At 36.3% G+C, this 20456-nt stretch overlaps 1 protein-coding gene across 1 annotated transcript in view; it reads left to right on the forward strand.

Annotated features, from left to right (window-relative positions):
* Positions 1–20456, forward strand: part of LRCH2 (leucine-rich repeats and calponin homology (CH) domain containing 2) — a 169876-nt gene that overhangs the window by 104030 nt on the left and 45390 nt on the right. The window contains exons 6-10 of the mRNA XM_006901583.1: positions 7492–7625; positions 12971–13058; positions 13395–13506; positions 13710–13807; positions 13910–13968. Of these exons, the coding sequence (XP_006901645.1) occupies positions 7492–7625; positions 12971–13058; positions 13395–13506; positions 13710–13807; positions 13910–13968 (491 nt within the window). The remainder of the gene's footprint in view (positions 1–7491; positions 7626–12970; positions 13059–13394; positions 13507–13709; positions 13808–13909; positions 13969–20456) is intronic.

Below are 20456 nucleotides of genomic sequence, written 5' to 3' on the forward strand. Positions count from 1 at the left end.
GAAACTTACCCATAACTGACCCGTCAACAGATTTTCAGAGGCAGTTAATTGCACAGGAGTAAATCACACTGAGCAGCTGGTGGTCTTGAACTGCATGCCTTCAGGATAGCTGTGCAGCTTCTTGCCATGAGGCCACCAGATCATACTGGGAAACCATATGGCAGTGAAATTCCTACCTACATTCTACTTCTGTGTAGCACAGGTGTTGTGTATATCCAGAGGAAAAGGTTACCTTATTTTTCCTTCCAAAATATAATCTTCTCTGTGCTCGCTTCGGCAACACATATACTAAAATTGAAATGATACAGATGAGATTAGCATGGTCCCTGTTCAATGTATAATCTTCTTATTCCAAAAGAGATTCTTATTCTATTTCCCACAAAGGTTGACTTTAGGAATTTCTTGGGGACCTCTCGAAAAACAACCAGTCACACTCACACACCCACACCCATACACATACATACACATGCACACACAGAAGCATACGCAGAGAAAAAGACACAGTCTGGTAAAACAGAGAGGAGATATTGACATAGATTTTCTTCAAGGGATTAGCTAAAAACATTGTGAGGATGACAAATCTCTAAGGTCAGGCAGCAGGTTAGAGACATTTTCAAGCTCATGTCCCAAGATCTGTATGTGAGTTGACAGAGATTGGAGTGGAGGTAGAGTGAGTTCTGGCAAAACACAGCCAGTCTTAAGAAAATTCTCTTCTTAGCTTCTCGTTCAATGTTTGGCCAAACCACTAGGAAGCATGTTGTTGTTGTTATGTGCCCTCAAGTCACTTGCGACTCATAGTGCGGCCCTATGCACAAGAATTCTAAACCCTGCTCTAGCCTGTGCCAACCTCGCTGTCTCTGACACCTCCTCCTATTACCCTAATCACTGAATCGATCATCTCATTGAGGGTCTTCCTCTCTTGGGCTGTCCCTCCACCTTACAGGATATGATGCTCCTCTCCAAGGAATGGTCCCTCCTTGCAACATGCCCAAAGTATGTCAGACAAAGCCTCAGAATCCTTGACTCCAAGGAGCAGTCCGATTTCATCCTCTCCAGGATGAACCTGTTTGTTCTCCTACCAGACCATGATATATTCAACACTCTTCTCCAGCATCACAGCTCAAAGGCATCCACACTCTTTCTATCATCCCCAGTCAGTGTCCAGCTCTCTGACACATAGCTCGCAGTTGCGAAGACTATGGTGCGGATCAGGAACATTTTAGTCTCCAGCCTGACATCATTGCTCTTTAGTACTCTTGCGAGGTCCCTGACAGCTGACTTTCCCAGTGCAATTCGTCTCTTAATTTCCTGGCTGCTGGTACCAAGAGTGTTGATTGTGGAGCCAAGCAAACAAAAACTGTTGACAATCTCAGTCTCTTCATCATCCATAATGATGCTGCCAGTTGACTCAGTGGAGAGAATCTTTGTTTTCTTGATGTTGCGCTTCAATCCATATTGAAGACTGCAGAAAGTCTGCAGCAGGCACTTCAGGTCCTCCTCCGTTTCAGCAAGAAGGGTTATATCATCTGCTTAATGCAGGTTGTTGATGATTCTTCCACCAATTCTGATGCCACATTCCTCCTCATACAGCTCAGCATTCCAGATGATCTGTTCTGCATACAGATTGAAAAGGTATGGAGACAGAATACATCCCTGGCAGACACTCTTCTCAATTTTGAGCCAGGCAGTGTCTCCTTGCTCTGTGCTGATGATTTCCTCTTGGTTCAAGTATAGGTTTCCCATAAGCACAATCAAATGTTCTGTGATTCCCATCCAAGCCAAAACTCAAAACTCACTGCCTTCAAGCTGGAACTGACTTATTGCATACTATCTAGGATTTTCAATCTGTAAATCTCTTAGGAGAGGATTGCACATCATTCTACCTCAGAATAACTGGTGGATTCGAACCACCAGCCTTTGGATTGGTAGTGCAACTCCTTACTTACTAGGTTACCTTGACATAAAAGACTATCACAAATATTGATGCTGACTACCTTAGCAAAATGAAGAATGTCAGAACTTTTATCTGTTGTGTAAGAAAGCAGAGAGAAGTATGTCAATTTACTTTTTAAGACCTGAACATAAACTATGAGATGTCATCTCATCCCAGTCAGAATAGCAAAATTTAACAGAACAGCAAGCAACAAATGCTGGCGAGGTTGTGGAGAAACTGGAACCCTTATTCACTACTGGTGGGAGTGTAAAATGGTGCAACCACTGTGGAAGGTAGTATGGCGCTTTCTCAAAAAGTTGCAAATAGAGATACATTTGACCCAGCAATTCCACTACTGGGAATATACCCTAAAGAAACCATAACCGACATCCAAGCAGATATATGCACACCCCTGTTTATCGTGGCTTTGCTCACAATAGCAACAAGTTCGAAACAACCCAGGTGCCCATCAACAAATGAATGGATAGAGAAGCTGTGGTATAGTCACACAATAGAATACCAAAACCGAGGAACTCATGCAATATTATTAAAAATGGGTGACCCTGCAGCACATTCTGAGTGAAGTATCTCAGTCACAAAAGAACAAATACTGCAGGGTGCCACTGTTGTAAAACAGGACTGACCTCGGGGTTGCAGGAAAACTGAGAAAGATAGGTTCAATAATGTATACTGAATTGAAACAGATGAGGGAGAAAACTGTTTAAAAAGGATATGTGATTAGGTATTTTTGTCATGACACGAGTCCAGAGCAAAAGCTGCATAGTGGCGTGGACCTGTGGGGAGGGATTGTAAAACAATGAAAAATTTTTCTTTTGCTTTTCCAAAAGGGTAGTGTACTAGGGGGGAGGGTTGGGAGGGGAGAAAATTGCAACAATGAATGAATGGAAATCCAAAGTCTCTAAATTTTCATTGACATTAATAATAATTTTTTTAAAAAAACCAACCTGAAAATAGTTTGTTAATTGGAAGAACTAGGTAATTTTTAAATAAGGATAAGGAGTTGAAAATAAGGAAGTGGTGAAATATCAAAGTGTTTTCCAGTAGAACTTCCTTTGATGAGGTAAATGTTCTGTAATCTGTGCTGTCCAGTTTCATAGCCACTTGTCATATGTGGCAATTGAATGCTTCAAGTATAGCTGGTGAATCTATTTTGTTTTATTTTATTGTGATTAATTGAAATTTAAATAAACATAGCTAGTGATTGCTATATTCGACATCGCGGTTCTGAAGAGCATTTATAGAGTTAGAGCTTTATATTTACCAAATAACTAAATACCTTGCCATTCCTTGACCTGTGTTCATTTTATAAAGTAGATAGAACTTCAGATTCTCTCAGCTCCATAATCAAGAGATTATTCCATCATGTGTCAGCATAATCCTAGATTTACTTTAAAGCATCACTGTCCACTAGGACTTTATAAGAACAGTAGAAATATTCTGTATCTGCACTGTCGTAATAGTGAATACACTTAAAAGTGGGTGACGTAACAAATAATTTAATTTTTCATTTTATTTGTTTTTGTTGCTGATGCATTGATTAAGACTCACATAGACTCTCTCAACAGTGAATCAGCCCTCCCTTGTGCCATCTTACTGTTCACTGGCCTGATCAATCCCATTGTTACAGTCCCTGTGTGACAGTGTAAGCCATCTGTCTTGTTGAAGATCTTCCTCTCTTTTTCTCACCTTTTCTAGCATGACATCTTTTTCCAAGGACTGGCCTCTCCTGGCAATATGCCCAACTTACATGAGATGAAGTTTCACGATCCTTGCCTCTAAGGATCATTTTGACTGCCCTTTCTCTAAGGCAGACTTGTCTATCTGTCTTGGAATCTGTCATTGAATTTTATTTAGACATATGAAGTGTGGATGTACAGCGCAGGAGAGGAAGACCCTGGATGAGATGGATGATACAGTGACTAGGGCAATGGGGGTCATTATGTTGGAATTAGTGAGACTGGCTCAGGACAGCGCAGACTTCAGAGCCAATGTACATAGGCTCATATATGGCTCACAGGTGACTTGCTGGCACATAACAACAACAACAATTTAAATTTAAAAAGCCTGATGTGGCAAGGGGCCATCATATTAGACAGAAAATTTGTAAACAGACTGGACTAGTGAGGATCTAAAATGAGGAGTTCTATTTACAGCTGTGGACAGAAATGAAACTCCATACGGGAAACAATGAATGCTTGCATACTGACTGTTGATATCTTCCAGCTGGTTTTCCTTGCTTGGCTTCCATAAGATTTTAAGCCCATTTTATATATGTTTCAGACAGGACACTGTTAGATATCTTTTTCTTTTAATAAAATTTTTCTTTTCTACAGGGTTTAGGGCTGTTGTGCATAGGGTCGCTATGAGTCGCAAACGACTCGACGGCACATAACAACAACAACAACAACTGGTTTGCTTACAGAGTTCATATATATTGTTTTTCATACCAGATCCTTCCCATTTCCTTTACCCACCCTTCCCTCAGCCATCAAATCATGCGGCCCTGTGATTTACCCTGCTCCCCATATCCACTCCTCTGTTCCTACCATTCCCCACCCCATTAGATCCTCAGTGGATTTAGCAATTATGGCACATATACATGCAGGAGCAAAGGGTTTATAAATCACCGCCTAACTCGTGAGGGACTGGAGAGTATTATTATGCTAAATGAACTAACTCAGGCCCCTAAGGGCAAATACTGTAGAAGACCACAATTGTAGAAATAGAAAGAGTAACTAACGGTTGGATTTACTTTAATCAATTTTTTAAAATTTTCATTGTGATTTTAACAAAAGTTAACAGAAAAGTTGGATTTTCATTCATTCATTGTTGCACAATTTCCTCCCTCCCCCTCCATTCCCCATTCCCAATTCACTTTAAAAAAAATATCTATTGTTCTACAATTTCCATCATCCTCTCTGCCCTCCCCTCCCCAGTCCTCTTTGCAGTATACCTCTTATTTTGGACTGTTTTCACACATGTAATGCCTAATCTTATAGTCATTTTAAATAGTTCTTTCCTTCATCTGTTCTAATGCAATGTTTCTTATCTGTCCACTCTTTTCCTATTGGAAACAGCAGAAAAATCGTTTGAAAGCTTTGCAATTAGAGATTGCAATTTGGGTATTTAAAGGAGAAAAGAGAAATCTAGTTTTGCTGTTGTTGTTAGTTTTATATTCATGTGGTTGGCCCTGGTGGGTTGTTAAGTTTTGGGCTTCTAACTGAAAGATCTGTCAGTCCCAAACCACTATGTGCTTCATGGGAGAAAGAGAAGGCAATCTGCTTCCTTAAAGATTTAGTACTTCAGTTCTACTTTGTCCTATAGAGTTCCTTTGGTTTTGGTTTTCAATAGTGTGTAATCATATTATTTGATTTTTAAAACCATGTACTGTGCATGAATTATTATGATAAAAATGGGCTTTAGCATGTCTCCGATAGTAGGGATGGTGTAGGATAGGTCAAGGGTTAGATCTATTGTTCACAGAATTGCTGTGAGTCATAGAGAGACCTCTGTTGGCCTAGTGGGCAGAAAGGATGCTACCAAGCCAAAGGTGGGTGATTTTAATCTGCAGCCCTGAGGCCTCGTTCAAATTGTCTTTGGTCAAACATTGTTCTAAGTGGTATAGCACTGGTCTAACCATTTGCTAGGTACAGAGGTAACTTGTGGTTGCTGTGATGCTAACACTGTGACACTGATGTGCCATATGCGATAATAGTTACTCATGGTGGACAGTGTTTGGTGGAGCTCCCTGATTAAAACAAGCTTGGAAGCAGGAGTGGCATCTACTTCAGAAATAGTGTTCCTCCAGAAACTCTATGAACATGGAGAAACGATGAAAGTTATACCAGTGTTCAGATCTTTTGTTCATAGGGTCGCTATGAGTCATCTATAAATCAGCGGTACTTAACAACAACTCTACAGAAGATAAAATACAGCATTTAGCTTCATGATGATTGTTCTTAGCTACCATTGTAGGACACATCGCAACCCCAGGCACAAGTTAATGAAATGATAACTGGTCCTGCACCATCTCACAATGATTGCTTGTGGACTGGACAATTGTAATAAGTTTTTATTTTGGATAGGGTACAATTTCTTTTGTTGTGGTTGTAAGGTGCCATCAAGTTGACTGAAATTCATAGTAACCCTATAAGCGACACATTTGAACCCTGCTCTTTCTTGTGCCATCTTCATCATCTCTGCCACACTTTAGCCCATTGTTCCAGTCACTGTATCAGTCCATCTTGTTGAGGGTCTTCCCCTCCTTCAGTGACCCTTCACTTTTCTGAGCATGATATCCTATCCCAGGAACCTTCTGTTGAGAACAGTTTAATTAATAATTAATGTATTTGCATTCAGGTAGCTCTAATTTTTTTGTTGTTTTTTTTTAAAAAGTAATGCTTTACTTTTAACTGAAAATTTTCAATGGTTAGATCAGACCTACTATCTTTTAAAATTATCTAAGAAGCAGCCTTTTTTCTCTCTACCTATAACAATTATTGTTTTTAGTGTTGTCTTATTTTCTTTTTGATAGTAATAATTAATGAACTCTTTAGAATTTCTTCATTATTTTTACATGTGTTATATGTTTGTATTGTGAGACTATAAAAGACAACCTTACTGTTTTTTAATTGGTATCACCCATTGTGACTTTTTAAAAATTTGTAAAGCTGACTTACCCTTTCAATGTATCGTGTTTTACCTTTCCTATACAGAAGAATATTTTCTGCTATGTAGTATTTTACTTTGCTTTGCTTTGGTGTTTTAATATTTTCTTTTGTTATGTAAGTCTAATTGGCCTATGTTCACACTCTCAAATAAATTTTCCTACTTTTATAATCTTGGGATTATCCTTCTTTCAGTGTTAATACTAAATAAAGTCTCTGATGAGATTACTTTATAGAAGTAACTATAGTATTTTTTTCTGTACAGTACAATTAATAAATTTATTTTCCATGTTCTCTAATAGACAACATTCTTAAATTATCAAATGATACCTTGTTTAGTGGTTTTTCCATTTTGTGTTTATCAAGAAAACTAGTGCTATATGGAAATATATTTAATTTATATTTTCCAATAAAATGGAGATGTCAGAATAAGTGGCATCCACTTCTTAAACAATATGCTTCTGGAAACTCTATGAACTTTGATAAATGTTATAGTAAGACTTCAGGCCTTTTGTTCATAGGGTAGCTATGAATCATGCTCGACTCAGAGACAATAACAACATCTGCATTGTCAGTTATTTTTAGCCTGGTGTTGGAACTGGGGTAATGAGGGTAGATGTGTTAGAGACAGTGAGATTGGCACAGGATAGAGTAGGGCTGTTGTACATAGGGTCGCTATGAGTTGCAGGTGACTTGACAGCACATAACAAAAACAGCAACAGTATTGGAAGCATAGACTATTTAAATATGCAATCTTCTAAGATTGTGATGCCTGAACATAATTTCAAATAACTAAAATATGTCATTAGATGATACAGGATGTTTATAAATGGAATTATGATATCATGTCTGTTTTTCATTTATTTACAGATATGTTTAAAAGGCAAAGTACATATATTTAAGTACTTAAATATCCAAGCATGTTGCAGAATGGATAAGAAACCAGATTCCCTGGATCTTCCATCTTTGAGTAAAAGAATACCCTGTCAACCTCTCACAGACAGGTAATATCCTAGTTTCATTTCTTGACAACTGGTCTCTTCCCTCTAGACACTTGGAATGTGCTGGCTATATTTAGGCTCATTTACTCAGGGTTCAAATCAATAATATCCTGAAGGTGAATATCCCAGACTGGACTTCTGGGATGCTACAATGAATTTAGAATTTCCTAATAAAACTCAGAAGTTATATTACTAAGAAATTTGAACATTAAGTTTGAACATTAAGTTCTAGAGAAAGAACACTAATTTCTCAGCTCTTGAAAACTGTTCACTTATTCCTTTGTTCTCTCTGTTGTATATTTGTAACAACAGAATTTTACTTTGAACTGAAGTTGGAGGAAGGGCAACATATTTAGGGGTACGTTTGTTCATATTTTTTATATCTGAATCAAACATGATGTATCACTGATTTTGGTGTTTTTTCCTCATGAGATTTTGACAGAGCAGACACAAAATTCTCTTTTTGATTGATATTTTCAAAGTGTATATTGACCTGAAAGATTTTGAGAAAACTTAATTACAACTTATCTTAAATAAATTGGATCGAATGAAATGATAGATAAACCGTACATCTGTCTACAATACTTAAAGCTTTGCCATTACATGTATGATAAAATTTAGATTTGGAATGGTAACATAGTAAGTACTATTTTTAACAGTGTAAGCTCTTGATAATTTACAAATAGCAATTTTCCTTAAAAATGTATATACAGATGTTAAATTGAGCTCATAAAGATAACTTTGTTTAGTATTAGGAACAGTGATAGACTACACAGATCTATAAAAGATATTTATAGCGATATTCTATGTTCCTGTCTCTGTTACTCTGCTTTACATTATCTGGTTAACAATTCAGTTTAATAACAACATTCATGGTTTTATTTATTTAACAGATATTAATTGTATGCCTAATGTGTTCTTACACCTTACAAGGGACCAGATGTATAATGTCAAACTGTGCTGAGTGCTATGAAGAAAAGAATGCATTTTAAGAGGGTGCTCTGGGAATGTCCCTTTGAGACAGTAAAGTTTTAAGACAAGGCTTTAAAGTAGAAAAGCCAAACATATAAATGGGGAGCAGATCATTTCAGGCAGAAAGAACAACATGCATAGGCACTAAGGCAGGAAGGAACCTGTTATATTCAAGGAACTGTAAAGCGGCCAGCATGGCTGGACTAATGTAACTTTTGGGTAGACTGGTTCAAGCTGATTTTGGAGAGATAGGGCTCATGTCATGTGGGGCTTTGTAGGTTGTGATAAAAAATGTGCATTGTACTCAAATTACAGTGGGAAGTCATTGTAAAATATCAAGCCGGAAAATAACATGATATAGTATTCTTTTAAAAATATTTATTGAATGGAAAGTTTATACAGCAAGCCGAGTTCCCATTTGACAGTTTCCCCACAGATTGTTCAGTGATAGCACTTAGTTTACCCAGCCTATCAACATTCTCTTGTGTTCAGGGTATTTTGTTTCCGGTGTTGTAGTTATCCTCCTCTGTTACCGTCTCATGTGTACTTTTGAGTAAATTTTTGAGCTTTTGGTCTCCTATTAATGGCTTGATTTACATTGAGGAAAACAGTTTTTTTTGGTTTTTTTTTAAGAAATAAATTTTATTGGTTTGCATACAATCATTGTACTTCACTCATGTACATTATGTGTTTTTTTTCTATAATTATATTTTATTAATTTTTATAAACATTTACAGAGATTTTGGGTTTCCTTTCATTCATTGTTGCACTATTCTCCCTGCCCACCCCCCACAACCCCAGTTCGCTCTTCTCTTTGAAAAGTAAAAGAAAAATTCCTTCATTGGTATACAGTCCCCCCGCACCCCCCCACCTCCACCCCGAGTATACTCCACTCTACAACCTTCATTCCGGACTCTTACAATAATCATAATACCATATAAAATATTGCTTTTAAACTGTTCTCTCTCTTATCCATTTCAATGCACTATACATAATTTATCCAGTTTTTCTGATTCTTACCCCAACCCTGATGTCAGTCCCATTCTACAGCAGTGGCACTATGCAGTGTTTGTCCTTTTGTGACTGAGATATTTCACTTAGCATAATGTCCTTGAGGGTCACCCATTTTGAATAATATTGCATGAGTTCCTTGCTATTCAGTGCAGTGTAGTATTCCATTGTGTGACTATACCACAGTTTCTCTATCCATTCATTTGTTGATGGGCACTTAGGTTGCTTCCAACTCCTTGCTGTTGTGAACAAAGCCACGATAAACATGGGTGTGCATATATATCTGCTTGCATGTCGGTTATGGGCTCTTTAGGATATATTCCCAGTAGTGGAATTGCTGGGTCAAATGATATCTCTATTTGCCACTTTTTGAGAAAGCACCACACCGCTTTCCACAGTGGTTACACCATTTTACACTTCCACTAACAGTGAATAAGGGTTCCAGTCTCTCCGCAACCTCGCCAGCATTTGTTGCTTGCTGTTCTGTTAAATTTATGTGTGCGTTTTTTTTACTCTCACAGTTGGAATAATCCCTGACTGTGTGTTTCTTACTACCTAGAATGTGTCTCTCTGCTTTCACTGTTTTATAAATTCGTCATTCTTCACACATAGGCATTATAATAGTTAAGTATTTCAGATTTGGAGTCAGATATGATAATGACTTTAAAGGCCTCACCTCATAAGATCTTCATGTTTTTTATGTCTTAATGAGTCTTTTTTTTATATATTGAGTCTTTTAATATATAAAAAGTAAGTAAAATGAGAACATGGATGCTGTCAAGAATAAATAAAATAATGTGCTTAGAACAATGTTTGATCCATAAAAATTGCTCAAGAGAGGCATTATCATCATCATCATCATCGTCATCTGTTAAGAAGCATACAGCTCTGGGTGAGCACATAGTTGTGTTATTGTGCATTTGACCTGTGAATTCCTCTGTGTCTTGTGTAAGTTATTTACGATCGTTGAACTTAAGGTTTCTTGTCTACAGTGTTTTTAACAATATCCTTAAAATAGATGTGAGACCGAAATGTGTCCTGGGTAATTAGTTCAATAAATTGTGTTCAGTAAATGCTAGAATCTTTCCCCTTGGAAAGTTAACTGGTACAAGCTTTATTATCTAATCTGTAAAAAGAAATCATCGTAGGATCTAAAAGATTTGGACAGAGTTGTGCTGTCAACCCCAAGGCATGCAGTTTGAATCCTCCAGTTCTGGTGGCCTAGTGGTGAAAAATTTCCCTGAAATCCCAAAGGCATGCAGTTTTAATCCACCAGCTGCTTTGTGGGACTAAGTTGGGCAGTCTCTTCCCATGCCATTCTCAGTCTCTGAAAGCCTGCTGGAGGGTCGGCATGAGTCAGTTTTGACTGCATGATGGTATATAAAAGAACAGACATCTAATGCATTTTAGAAACTGAAAATGCTAGCAATTATTCCTTTTCTTCATCCTTTAAGACTAACCTGAAGTGTTACATTCTTGAATAAACCCTTACCAAGGAAAATGAGTCAGTGTCTCATTTCTCATAACACTTTATACATACTTTTGACATGATCTCAGAAGTATATAAACAATTTGCTTCCTCTTTGGGTTGAGAGCACTGTGAAGAATTAATTGTTCTTCATCTGGTCTAATCTGAACAACTATTTGTCAGAGTGCTAGGAATTTCTCTAACTTGGTTGATATAATTTCCATATCACTTTTTATAATGAATGTGTTCAGGGGAGAACTAGAGTACAGTGATTAAGTTTATGAATTTCAGTATTAGGTAGCCTTAGGATCAGATTTAAATGGACATTTCTAAATTGTGTGCTCTTGGGTAAATAGTTCAACTTTTCTTAACCTTGTTTTACCAAACAGTAAATTACCACCAATCCCTTAAGAGTTTTTTTAAGAAATATCCAAGTTATTACCTCTAAACTGCTTTGCCTATTTCCTGGCACATGTATTGTTTGTTGTTAGATGCTGTCGAGTTGAGTACGACTCATTTTGACCCTATAAACCCTGTTCTGAACCCTGTTCTATCCTGTACTATCCTCACACTTTCTTATACACAGAAACCCATTGCGGCAGTCATTCCACCTGGCAGAAGGTCTTCCTCTCCTTCGCCAACCCTCTCCCCCTTCCCAACATCATGTTCCTCTCCAAGGAATAGCCCCTTCTAGCAGCCTGCCCAAAGTAAGCTTCATGCCTCATTATCCTTGCCTCCAAAGAGCACTCAGTCTGCCCCCTCTCCAAGTCATAGTTGTTTGTTCTTTTGGCCATCCATGGGATGTTCAGTGCCCTTCTCCAACACCACAGCTCAAAGGCATCAATTCTTTTTCTTTCATCCTTATTCATTGTCCAGCTCTCAGATGCATAGCAAGTGATAGGAAAGACTATGACCTGAATCATATAATATGGCACATAATAAGTAGTTAATACATGGTAAATTAGTTAATACATGGTAAATTTGTAAATGAAAATGAAAAACACATACCAGTGACGTATTGTATAATACAAAAATTTGCTAGGGTAGCTCTGTGCTCACATCCAAATAATTGTATATTCAATGTTTGACATACTTGTAAAAAAATTTCTTACTTATTGATTGATTCAGTGACTGGGGTAATCGGGATGGATGTGTCAGAGGCAGTGAGATTGGCACAGGACAGAGCAAAGTTTAGGGCTGTTGTACATAGGTTCGCTATGAGTCACAAGCAACTCGACGGCACATAACAACAACAACAACATTCAATTGGAATTCTTTCTAGAACTCAGAAGGTTTTTCAGGGTTTTATAAAAAAAATATATCAATTAAAGGCGAAAATATTCCAAATTTCTGTGATGAAACTTCCCAAATCAATGAAACACATAGAAATGTTTTCTATCAAGCTGATTTTCTAGCAGCCAGTCTGCTTTCCTAACAAAGTCACACTTTCCAGTAAAGCACATGGTAGAAAAATTATTGTAAGAGAAACAGGAAGAAAGTGCTTCATATTATAGCCACCTTGGTGTCCTTATAGATTGTAATTATAAAAACCATCAAAAGTTTGCACCAGGTTAGTGGTTCAAAATCACCAAGTGGTACTGTGGAAGAAAGATCATACTGTGCAATTCTATAATGATTATACCTAAGAAAATACCATGGAGTCTAGAGTTCACTTGTCTATAGTACACAGCACTGCTGGGAATCAGAATATAATAAAATTTGTGTCTTTATTTGTGTTTTGGGATTTTTTGTGGGTTTTTTGTTGTTGTTGTTCCTTAAGGAAGTTATGCATGCAAAATGTATATTATTATTATTATCTAGAGCAATTTTGGGTCAGGTGGATATTATCACTTTCAGAAAAAAACCTTAACTGCCTTTCAATTTTTTATGTCTGTAGTATGGAAGATTTTTATCCAAATAAAAATCATGGTCCTGATTCTGGAATTGGAAGTGATAATGGAGAAAAACGATTATCTACAACAGAAGTGAGTCTTTTCTATTGCTAATCCTTTAATTTTTTTTATTAGGGTTTTGAAATAAAGTGTTAGACACATGCACATATATATTAGTTTTCATTTCATTTAAAATTATAATTTGTATTTTTTCACCAAAATTAAAATAAAATCAAACAAAAAATAGCATCAGTATATTTTATGTCAACGATTTCAAACAGAAAAGAGTGTTTTAATTTTTAGTTTCAAAATTGAAGATGCACTGGAGCAATATGAAATATTTTGTATTTCATATGTTAAAGTTAAGCAACTTAATCCTAACCAAATATTTAAAATGCCTTGTTTGTACCTCCTGCATATTCCTTTCAGCCATCAGATGATGATACAATTAGCCTTCACTCTCAAGTCTCAGAATCAAATAGAGAACAGCCGCCAAGAAATGACAGTCATTCAATAGGAAGTAAACCTGATTCTCAGAAAGGTATTTCATATGGTGTCTTCTGTTTTTTTTATTCAGGTGCAAAGTCCTCATTTGAAATGCATTCTTAAAATTAAAAATGAGCCTTAAACAATGGCCATACATCTTGCATATTTAGCCTGCTTGTATAAGAATGAACACACATTTATACTAAGCACATATAGATTACTATACTTATTTTCTAATAAATATTAATCTGTACCTAGACCAGGAGGTGTATGATTTTATTGACCCTAACACCGAAGATGTAGCAGTTCCTGAGCAAGGAGATGTACATATTGGATCATTTGTATCTTTTCTTAAGGTAAAAAAGAGGGAAAAAATTTGAACAAACATTAATAATTCTCCCTGATCTCACAACAGTCAGCCGTGCAATTTTAAATGAAAATGTTTTTCTTTTTTTAAGGGAAAAGAAAAATGTCCAGAAAAATCTCAGAAACATGGAGAGCTGGGAGATGATAAAAGGTAAGCACCTAAGAATTCTCTATTTAAAATGTGACTTAGATATACTTGACATATTTAAGACATAGGGCTACTTGAATAAATATTTGAAACAATATAAACTTTTGTTCATTTTTTCTGGAGTCAATGTGTTAAGTCTTTATCTGAATTCCTTAATGAAATTGAAAACTGCAGTAAGCATTTCACGTGTTTATTATATATATTATTCCCTATTCCCTTGAAAAGCAATGATAATATCTCCTAGTTACATAGGTATTGAGGAAAACTTGTTTTATTTAAACTTTTTATGAAAAGATTATTTTTTTGCCAATAAAGAAACTGACACCTAGAGTTTCAAATGTCTGTAATTCAGGGCTTCCAACCCTTGGTATCCACTTTCGTTCTGCCGGATTTATTCTGACAATTTTTAGGGTATTTAAGTTTATAGTTTTTTAAAAAATTATTGTGCTTTGGGTCTTTTATGTATTATTCAACTTGGGAAATATTGAAGTATCTCATAGGTAACTCCTTCATGTTGCCCCGTAGTTACATGAAAACAAAAGAATATTTGTTGAGTATTCACCATATACTAAGGTCTGTGCCAAGTGCTTTTCTGTGCTTCTCATTTAAAATCTTGTATGGAAGACACTGTCTCTGTTTTTGCACTTTGAGAGTTTGAAAATTCTAAAGTACATAGCTTGCGCTCTCTCTGATCCCCCAAGCTTTTCTCTTTTCTTGACACAATGAGTTGGGATGTACTTGCTGACAACTACTGTTGGTTTTATGTTTCCTCCAAATTAATTCCTTGCTAATTTTTTTAAATTGTCATTCATTCATCATCTCTAGTACCCCACAAGACGGTCTTACTATTTTTTTATTTTCTAATTATTTTCTCACCTCCTTATTTCATAAGGACAGTGGCTAGGATTTAAGAGCCAAAAGTGGTATGCAAGATTTAGTATAGATAGAATATCTTAGTGTAATGTTGTTTTTGTTATGTGCCATCAAGTTGCCTGTGACTCATAGCGACCCTATGTACAACAGCCCTAAACTCTGCTCTGTCCTGTGCCAATCTCATCCCGATTTATCCCAGTCACTGAATCAGTCCACCTCATAGAGGGTCTTCCTCTCCGGTGTTGTCCCTCCGCCCTCCCAAGCATGACGTCCCTCTCCAAGGACAGGTCCCTCCTTGCAACATGTCCAAAGTATGTCAGACGAAATCCCAGAATCCTTGCCTCCAAGGAGCAGCCTGGCTTCACCTGTTTGTTCTCCTAGCAGTCTCCATGATATATTCAATATACTTTGCCAGCACCACACCTCAAAGGCATCAACTCTTCTTCTATCATCCACATTCTGGTTATTTATTTGAAAGGAAATGTCTTAGGGGTAAAATAACGGAGTCTGGAGAGTAATTTATTATACTGAACAGTTTTTGTTCTCTTTGAATGATAAAAATGATACATAGTAGGGGTTTGGGTCGTTCGCCCCCCCCCCCTTATAAATTTAGCAATCTTATTTGGACCAGTTTAATTTACTTAAATATTTTACATAGTTAATTTTTAAATAAAAATGAATTAAATAAAGATGAGCCAATAAAGTAAGACCTTTACATGACATTTTTATTTATAGAGAAATGACATATTACTCCAAAATGGTTATTGCACTGAGGAGTGAGGGATAAATATTGTTAAATTACTCTGACCACTACACATTACCATTACACATGGAAATTTGCTTTACTTTAACTCATAGCTTTATTAATATTGCCAGTATGCTACATTTCATATTGAATAGAGAGGCTAGACATGTGTTTTAATAATAGACAATTATGAAAAACAGTAGAATCCACAAAACCAAAGTTTCTTCTTTGAGGATCAACAAAAAATTGACAAACTTTGAGCAAGACTGACAAAGAAAAAGAAAAGAATTAAAATGAGTACATTACTGTTGACTTTACATAAAGAGAAGGGATTAAAAGACTGTTGTAGAGTGGGACTGTCCTTGGGGTTGGGGAGAGACTGAGTAAGATGGGTTCAATAATGTATACTGCACTGAAACAGAGGAGGGAGAAAACTGTTTAAAAGAGATATATAACTAGGTATTTCTGTCATCACAGGAGTCTAGAGTGAGGGCTACATGGTGGAGGGGACCTGGGGGAGGGTTTGTAAAACAATGAAAGAATCTTTTCTTTTACTTTTCCATAATTTTTAACTCATGTACTTATAACTTGTTAGTCAAATTTGTGTCTTCTAGGTTGCAACACCCCCATGATACATCTTCAAGGATATGAACATGTACGGCCAAGCACAATCAATAAGAGTGCATCTAAATTCCAAAATCAATCTCCATAATAGTCTATGTGTTTCCTACTGCCAAGGGGGCCCTTTAGAGTAGTGAGAGAAGATCTTCACCCTGAAACCCACAGCGTCCCTTTTCAGCAGGAAGTAGCTAAGAGAATACGCCATCCCCTTTTCCTTATGACTCAGGGTGAAGTCTCTCTCAGGGAGGAGTGATAGGGAATGGCAAAGGACACACTGACAAAGAAGATTAATCAGAACTGGCTTTGACAAGCACTGTGGCATTTGGACAAGAACAAACTGGGAGGAGGGTAGAGAGAATAGTGCAACAATGAATGAGTGGAAACCCAAAATCTCTGTAAATGTTTATGAAAATTAATAAAATATAATTATAGGGAAAAAAATTTAAAAAAAAAGACTGTTCCGACCGGTTCTACACCAAAAAGTTGGATAAAATAGATGAAATGGAAAATTCTTAGAAACACAAATAGCTGATCAACTCAGGAAGAAATAGGGTGTCTGAACAGATGAATCACAAATGAAGAAATTTAACTAATTAATTAATTAATTAATAATAAGCCTCCCAACAAAATACAATTCAGGAAAATATGGCTTTGTTGATGAATTCTACAAAACAAATAAGAATTAACACTAATCATTTAATTCTTCTGAAAAATACAAGAGGAAAAAAGCATTTCTGACCTCATTCTTTATGTCCAGTATTATTCCAGTACAAAAAAATAAAAGCCCTACAAAACCCCCCTTACATACTAGTATATGACTTATAGATGCAGAATTTCTAAGAAATATCTTAGAAAGCTGACTCTACGAGCTTACTGAAAGGATTATGATACACAATGATCAAGTGAGACACAAGAACACAAGGGTAATTCAACCTAAGAAAGTCAATATAATTAATAAAATGATGGAAAAAGAGTCCAGTGGTCACAGATTTGATACATAAAGACATTTATCTTTATCTTAACACTCTTTCATGATAAATACACTCTATAAACTAGAAGGGGAATTCTTGACTATAACAAATGGGGTTTATAGATTTATAAAACCAGACCCACAGCTAATGTCATACGCCATGGTGAATGATCCAGTCTTTCCCCCCAATACAAAGATGCCTGTATTCACATTGCTGAGCATTCTACTGGAAATTCTAGCCAGAGCAATTAGTAAAACCAAAAAACCAGTGACCAAAGCCAGCAACTATATATGAAAGGACATCAAGGTATATTTGCAGATAACATGAAAGATGATCCCCAAAACTCCACAAGCTCTTAGAACTATTAAAAAGCCACAAAAACAAGTCACAGGGTATCAATATCAATGAAAAGTTTTGTTTCTTTCTAAATAAATTAGCCACAGTGACTAAATAAAAAGATGCTGTTGAGGTTACTTATCACTAAACTCTATGTTATTGTTGTGTACCATCTAGTCTGAATCAACCAATAGCTGACTATCCAGCAGGGCTTTCAGAGGCAGTTAATCGCATGGGAGGAGATTGCCCATTCCTCTCCCACGGAGCAGCTGGTAGATTCGAACCGAGTGACTTTGGATTACAGTGCAGTTTCTTATCACTAGGGTACCACAGTTTACGGGATTTAATTCCTTGGTTTAGAGGTTTAGGGTATTGTTTTATTGAAAATCTCGTTTAATGGACCTAATTTTCTTTTAGTGCTTCTATTCTACCTCCTACTTCCTCGTATAGCACTTTCAGGTGGCCAAACAAGGCACAACAGGCTGTTTCTGTTGACCTAAGCCGTAGAAGGAGAGTTAAGAATGTGCCCAATTCTTGCATGAACAACCCCTTTTGCCATGAAACTAGAAGAAGTGGGCTATGCCTAGTTACCATTACTGAACATTTTGATCAAAGATTCTGTAGAAGAATCTTAATGGAGAGAAAATGCAGAACTTAATCTGAAATTTTTATGGTATCTGTAGTGTCTATAGCCATAGAGGCTAGATAAACCCCTGAAACTATTGCCCCAAGATAATCTTTAAGCCTTAAATGAAAATGTTCCTTGAAGTTTTTGTAAAACCACACAGTAGCTTAACTAGATGAGAATATCTCCCTTGACTGTTGTGCTTTTTTAAGATTTACCTATATGGGATCAAATTGACAACTGCCATTGATAGATAGGAAACTTAGGTGGCAGAATTTTTTTTAGTGAAGGAGGATCTAATCAGAAAAGATGGATGAGCATAGTCATACAACTCAAAGAACATAATTAGTATTGCTGCACTCAGCAGTACTTGCTGAAGTTGTTGAACTGGCATATGTTCTGTGTATATTCTCAACAATGAAAAAAGTAAAAGAAATTTTTAAAAAGTACAAAAAACCAGTTGTGTTTATATACCAACTAGGAACAGCATGAAAAGAAATTCCATTTCTAACAGTATCTAATAATGAAATACCTAGGAAGGTGAAAGCTTTATATACTGAAAACTATAAAATATACTCCAAGAAGCTAATAATCTTAATAAATGAGAAGACAGAAAATATTCCTGGATTAGAATATTTAATGCTGTTAAGACATCATTGTTGTCATTGTTGATTGCCTTCGAATCGAGCATGACTCATAGCCACCCTATGAACAAAAGGCCTGAAGCCTTACATCATTGCTACCCAAAATAATCTGTTTTCTACACAGTTCTGAACAAACTTCTAACAATATTTTCTTTTTGTGGAATTGGTAAAACCAATCCCTAAATTCATAAGAACCTGAAAGGAGGCTCAAGTGGTCAAAACAATCTTGATAAAGTAGAAGAAATTAGATGTCACACTTGCCCATTTTAAAAACATAAGGCTATGATAATTAAAACATTATGGTACAGATAAACATATGTTGATATTGCTGTTGAGTTGGCTGCAACTTATGGTAGCCTCATGTATAATAGAACAAAATTTTGCCCAGTCTGCTGTCATTGTCATGACATATTTGAGTCTCATTTTCATAACTCTTATGGTTATACATATTGATCAATAAAGTAGAATTTAGAGTCTAGAAAATTTGAATGAAAGATTGTTTCTTCAACAAATGGTGCTGGGACAACTGGATTTCAGCATGCCGAAGAAGTAAAGTTAGATCTATATCTCACACTACGTGTGATAAGTCACTCAAAATTGATCAATACCTAAGTAGATGAACTAAAACTATACAACTCTTGGTAAAAACATAGGAGTAAAGTTTAGGACTTTGTTTCTGACAATGAATTCTTACATATAATACTAAAAGCACCACCACAAAGATAAAAAATTGGTATATTCAGCTTCATCACAATTAAAAACCTATATTGTCTCCAGGGATTTTATTAAGAAAGTACAATGACAACTTACAGAATGGGGAAAATATTTTGGAACCATGTATAAGGTTTCAATATCCAGAATATAGAATCAGTTCCTACAAATCAGTAAGAAAAAGACAACCCACTCAATTAGACAAATGATTTGAATAAACATATCTCTATTAAAAAATCTACAAATGGACAATAAGCACATAAAGGATGATTAATGTTTATTGTTAGTCATTAAACCTACAGCAGTCCAATCAATTCTGACTCATAGTGACCCTGCCCTGACCATTGATCATATTTCTGTGGATGTAATTTTACTGGGAGGAAACTTATACATGCATCTTCCTCTCAAGGGACACCGAGTGGATTCAAACTTCTAACCATAAGTTTAGCAACCTGACACATTATGCACTATGCCACCAGGGCTACATTGATCATTGAAACGCAAAACTCAAACTTAATGCTGTGAAGTTGGAACTCTCTCATATCCGATCCTCCACCTGGTGTTTGAATACCGGAAATCACAGAGAGGCGATTTCCCATATTTCTCCTATAAAGCTGATGGTGTATTTGAACCACTAAAGATGCACAGCCTTTGAATTAGCAGCACAGCTCCATAAGGACAAATATAAATCAACTAATGCGTTTTCTGTAGGGTCTGTTGTTACATGGCACCTTCATTTGTGCCGGAAGAAAGAGAGTAGTGCTCCACTGATTTTCAGTGTCTAATTTTTAGAGGTAGATTGCTAGATCTTTCTTCCAAGGCGTGTGTAAACTCCAATCTCCAGGCTTCCCTTAGCAGTCAGATATATTAACTGTACCAATATTTTTTTTTTACAAATTGAGGTCATCATCTTTTTCAGGTGGAACATAAAATGGTACTGCTATTGGGAAAAATAGTTTGGATGG

This window comes from Elephantulus edwardii, unplaced genomic scaffold (assembly GCF_000299155.1).
Source record: "Elephantulus edwardii isolate Elephantulus edwardi_28Jun2011 unplaced genomic scaffold, EleEdw1.0 scaffold00336, whole genome shotgun sequence".
Lineage (NCBI taxonomy): Eukaryota > Metazoa > Chordata > Mammalia > Macroscelidea > Macroscelididae > Elephantulus > Elephantulus edwardii.